We start from the raw sequence: 4,789 nt of genomic DNA on the forward strand, positions 1-4,789 counted from the left end.
ATGAAAAAGAAAGCCTAAATTTGCCAAAACAGCTAGCATGTTATTTAAAATATATTATCATGTTGTTATTTTTATATCTTCACTTATTTTCACAAAATAAATTCATTTTTGGAGGATTTTACGTTGAAATCAGCTGTAATTAGTGTAAAATCAACATTTACAATCAAAAAGTTCTATTTCTATCCCACCATGACCCCTCAAATTGATCAAAAAATAGTTCATAGAATTCTAAATCCTGCAAACTTGTTTTGTATTCTATGATTACTATCTACTTTACTAAATTAACCCTTTAACACCAGAGCTCCAGTGTTTATGCTCTTTGACTTACTGTAACTTTTCAACCGTTAATACGATCATTCCAGTAGATTTTGAAGGAGAAAAACAGCGTGTTGATCGAGTTAACGGTTGAAAAGTTACAGTTTGTTAAAGATTTTGTGTTTAACCATCACAGCCTCAGGTTTTAAAGGGTTTAAATGCCTTTTATAGACAAATACCCACCCCTTTTTTTGTTTTATTTTATTAGCATTATAAAAATATGGTGATCTTTGCCCCACTACGGTGTCTTTGTTCCATGCAGGAGCTGGTTCTCTTACCCTGACCCAGATATCTGCAGATCAGAGAAACTCGATCCTGCATAGGAGCTGAGCAAACAGATTAGCCGGCCTTCCAGTGATTGACTCACACAGACTCTGACAGGGTGCCGGGCCGTGCACGGATCAGGCAGATAATATTTTCAGCCTCTGATCCCTGGAAATGTCTTAAGTAATCAAAACAAATATAATAAATATTATAGTTCCTTAGTTAATGAAACTATAATAATATCAGCTCAGTCTGAAATTTTTCCTAATTATGTGTTCTGCTTTGAGACATGTCCGATCCTCGAAAGCTTTCAGTGTAGTAATCATAGTGTGCACTAGGGGGCACAAATGACTCAAGTGTGACAGCATCACTAAAGATACTCAGCTTTTACATCTAACCACTGCTCCTCCATCTTTGTTGACATCCTGCAGCTTCTGGGTTTGCTCATGTGAAAGACACTCCTCACAAATCCTTCTTTTCAGGTCTCAGAAGTGGAGAATGACATCAGTCCGATACAAGAAGACGAGGGGCCCAACGCGGTCTCTCAGTTGGCCAAAAAAGTATGTCACAACTCAAATTTGATGTGTTTCAAGACAACAGAAACATTCAAATAAACATAAAAAGACTTAAGACTCCACTAAAAGTAATTAATCATCACCTCCATCTTTGATCCAGATGCAGGGGGCCGGGACTAAAAGCTGGAACAGACTATCATCCCTGTTCAACAAAGAGGATGAGCACCAGCTTCTGGAGGAGACCGAGAGCCCGCCAGTCGCTGACCAGTGAGTGGAAAAACTTCAGAACCCCTTTATCTTCTTTAAAGAACTAAAATGAAAAAAAGTCACAATTCTAATTACTAAACGCTGATAAACTGCATAATCCACCTAGATGCTGCTGCTGCACACACCCACTGGGCTGCCAGATAAGGCACCAATAATCCTGCAAATAGATGCTGCAGCAGCAGAGGAGTGTCAACAAACTGGCTCAGATTAACCCTGATTATATTTTTACTATATTTGCATAATTCTGCAATCACTCATCAAATCAAAGCTGCCAGAAACAGCATGTCACACGCTTAGTTAGTATAACAGAGGAATTCTGCCTTGCAGGAAAGTGATCCCATGCAGGGCTAATTTTAACCGCCAGCTGTTTGTCTGGATTCTTTTGAAAACAACCATGTTGTAAAAAAGGGGGGAGACTAAATTATAGTAAATTATTTAAGAGAAATACCAGTGCATTTTAAAAACACTGATAAAGTTTGGAACAAACTCTAAATTTAAGGCAAAACGCCTTTAACTTAGCTGCAGTACTGTATATGTACACTAGATGTCAGTATTAACGCCGTTTTAAAAAAAAACTTAAAAAAAAACTATTGAACAAAATCAAAAATACATGAAGAAAACCAATGTAACATACAATGTAAAGTACACAGACACAATAATAAACAGCCATAGGGATTAATTATATAAATGTATGCAAGATTTACAGATATCAATAGTTCTGAGAGCCTTTCTGTTGGTAGAATGTTACACTAATTTTAATACATTGTGGAAAATATGGTGTTTTATGATTACAATTTACATTATGTATGTAAAATCTAACTAACATCAATGTCTTGTTTTTAAAAATGTTCCTGGATTACTAAAGATTGAGTGACACAAAGCCAATGAATGACTGATGACTTTCTCTGAATGATCAGTCCTCTTGCAGTGAAACCAGAGGAGCCTCCTCCTCGCCCCAACAGACGCTCTGGCTTCTGGGATAGCTTTGCATCAAACTGGGCTGCCAAGAAGCAGGCAGAGGCCGCTGCGGCTGCGGCTGCAGCTGCAGCTGCAAATGAGGGGGCTGCAGGGGCGCAGGCTGAGGGAGGGGGGGCAGAGGTCAGCGCGGAGGAGCGGCAGGACGGGCAGGTCGCTGAAGCCGAGGCGACTCAGGGAGGAGAGCGGAGCGGCAACAGCTTCTCTAAATACGTCACTCTGGGAGGAGGAGGAGGAGGAGGAGGAGGAGGAGGGGGGAACGAGGAGGCGTCTTTTAAGTGGAACTTTGTGACGAGCAAACTGGCTGAGCTGAAAACCAAGAGCATGACCAAAACCAACTAGACACCTCTGGATGAAATAAAAGTACACAATTTAAAGATTGTGGAGAAAGTTCAAAAGATTTCACTTTACAAAGGTCTCCTAGATATGAAACCCTTTATTTGTCTTATTTCACTCCTCAAAAAACGTACAATGAACCATTTCATCCCAATAAAAAGACATATTTATCTTAAAGAAAATCCTTCTAGTTTCTCTGACTTGTTTAAATGCATCAGTAGCACGAGAGTCTTTCACTGGAGTGCAAACATCTGCTTCCACGCATGAAAATAGCTGTCAGCAAATTAAAGTCAATCTGCGGTTTAATAGATTAGAGTCAGGTGGATTTAGTGAACCTGAAAAATAACAGAAAGAAAGAATGTATTAATAGAAATGATGACAATGTGTGTTTGGAGGTGGTGATTGAACTTTTCTGACTGAAATGTGCAATGTGTGAATCTGTGATTATATTCATTCTATGTCATGAAAAGAGTCTGCTTGTTAAGTTATCATTTCCATTATCGTTAGTTTTGATCTGGATGTTTTCTTCTGGAATTATTCAATAAACTCTACAGCGCTGAAGACTCTTGCAGTGGACGTGCCTTTTTTTCTTTTAGAATTTTTAAAACTAATTTTATTTTACTTTGTAAATGAAGAAAGCAAGTAAAAATCAACTCAAAACCATGTTTCTGTTTGAAATTTGTCTCTTTGGATGTGTCACTTTTTATTTAAACACCATTTTAGTCATTTAAAACAAATGCAGTTTTGATTTATCATCAGCTACAACCCTTTAACTTGCAGCTCTCCAATGCACAGATCACTGTTCTGTAAAATATAACATTATGGGTCTTCAGTCAGATAAAAGCACAACTTCTACTATATACAACACGATATTCTTTTAATTGTTCAAGGTTATATATATTTTATAAAAGAAAATGCAATTCTTTTACAAATTTTCACTTTATTTTAATCAATTACATCACTATTTCTTTAAAATATATTCATTTCTTCCACTGTGATATTTTCATTTATTTAATATTCAAATAATATTTGAACTTATTTATATAGATGTGACACAAAAGCCTCAATGAACCTTATTTATAACACCCAGACCCATTTTTCCTAAAAAACAAAATTATTTTGAAAAAAACAAGTTAACCTCAGGAAAACATTTTAGATATTTTTCATTTATGCCACCATAGGTTTTTATTGAAAAAAATACATAGTCAAACATAGTACATTTCAACCTCACTCCTTTTGTAATTATCTTAAATATTTTCCATTACTTTTAAAATGTTAATCTTGACAAAAGCTTTGAGATTTTTCTCTTAAACGGGAAGTTCCTTTACTAACCAGCAGGGGGCTCTCTAAACCTGTGATTAAAAAAAGAAAAAATAAACCTTTCACCTTTTGAGGCCTCTACCACATCCTTAACCTTTTTCTTACTGCTTCATCCCACCAGCTATGATTTGTAATTTCACAGGATAAACTTGACAGAAGTTATTTCTAATGCTCTGTTTCCTCTCATCCACTATTTCCTCTTCTTGTTTGATTTCCTTCTTTTTGTAAACGCCTATTTCCCCTCCAGCTCTGCCATGTTTCCACAGATACTGAATTATTTTTGAGAGGCTTTTATTGACATTTCAAGTAATTAAATAAAAATGAAAATGTAAACAGCGCAAAGAGGAAAATAGGTTAGAGAAATTTTTAAGAAAATGATTTTTTTTTTCAAGTTTACAAGCATAAATAAATCAATAAATCAAGTTTATTTAAAGGATAATGTTGAATTAATCTGTATTAACATAAAAACTATCAAGGTTTCAACACAACCAGTTCAACAGGTATCAAAGTTGTACCGATACTCTGAGTATATTCATCTCAACCTCAAATGAGGGGAAATTTTCACAAAGAAGACAGGAGTAAAACGTGATTTCTTGACAAAAAGAATCTTAAACGTTCAGTCAGGAATGCTGGTGTGGATCAGAGTGGCACTTTCTTGGCACCAGAGGAACTCCTTTGTGCTTCACATGAACAATATCACCTTCACACCTCGCCCTCAGCGCTGCTGCACACTGTAATTATGTGAAGTAAAAGACAAAGGCGGCCCACAAAGTTGCGTGATCTGGAGTTTGCACAAA

At 36.4% G+C, this 4,789-nt stretch overlaps 1 protein-coding gene and 1 long non-coding RNA gene across 2 annotated transcripts in view; one reads left to right on the forward strand and one right to left on the reverse strand.

Annotated features, from left to right (window-relative positions):
- Nucleotides 1-372, reverse strand: part of LOC118599875 — a 2,552-nt gene extending 2,180 nt beyond the window's left edge. The window contains exon 1 of the long non-coding RNA XR_004949415.1: nucleotides 329-372. This is a non-coding gene — a long non-coding RNA (uncharacterized LOC118599875). The remainder of the gene's footprint in view (nucleotides 1-328) is intronic.
- The window catches only part of LOC112143785 (uncharacterized protein C1orf232), a 4,360-nt gene extending 1,128 nt beyond the window's left edge, over nucleotides 1-3,232 (forward strand). Inside the window, exons 2-4 of the mRNA XM_024267985.2 lie at nucleotides 1,062-1,139; nucleotides 1,255-1,361; nucleotides 2,279-3,232. Coding sequence (XP_024123753.1) covers nucleotides 1,062-1,139; nucleotides 1,255-1,361; nucleotides 2,279-2,678 — 585 coding nt within the window. The 3' untranslated portion in view covers nucleotides 2,679-3,232. The remainder of the gene's footprint in view (nucleotides 1-1,061; nucleotides 1,140-1,254; nucleotides 1,362-2,278) is intronic.
- Nucleotides 3,233-4,789: the final 1,557 nt, after the last annotated feature.

This window comes from Oryzias melastigma, linkage group LG16 (genome assembly GCF_002922805.2).
Source record: "Oryzias melastigma strain HK-1 linkage group LG16, ASM292280v2, whole genome shotgun sequence".
NCBI classification, from domain to species: domain Eukaryota; kingdom Metazoa; phylum Chordata; class Actinopteri; order Beloniformes; family Adrianichthyidae; genus Oryzias; species Oryzias melastigma.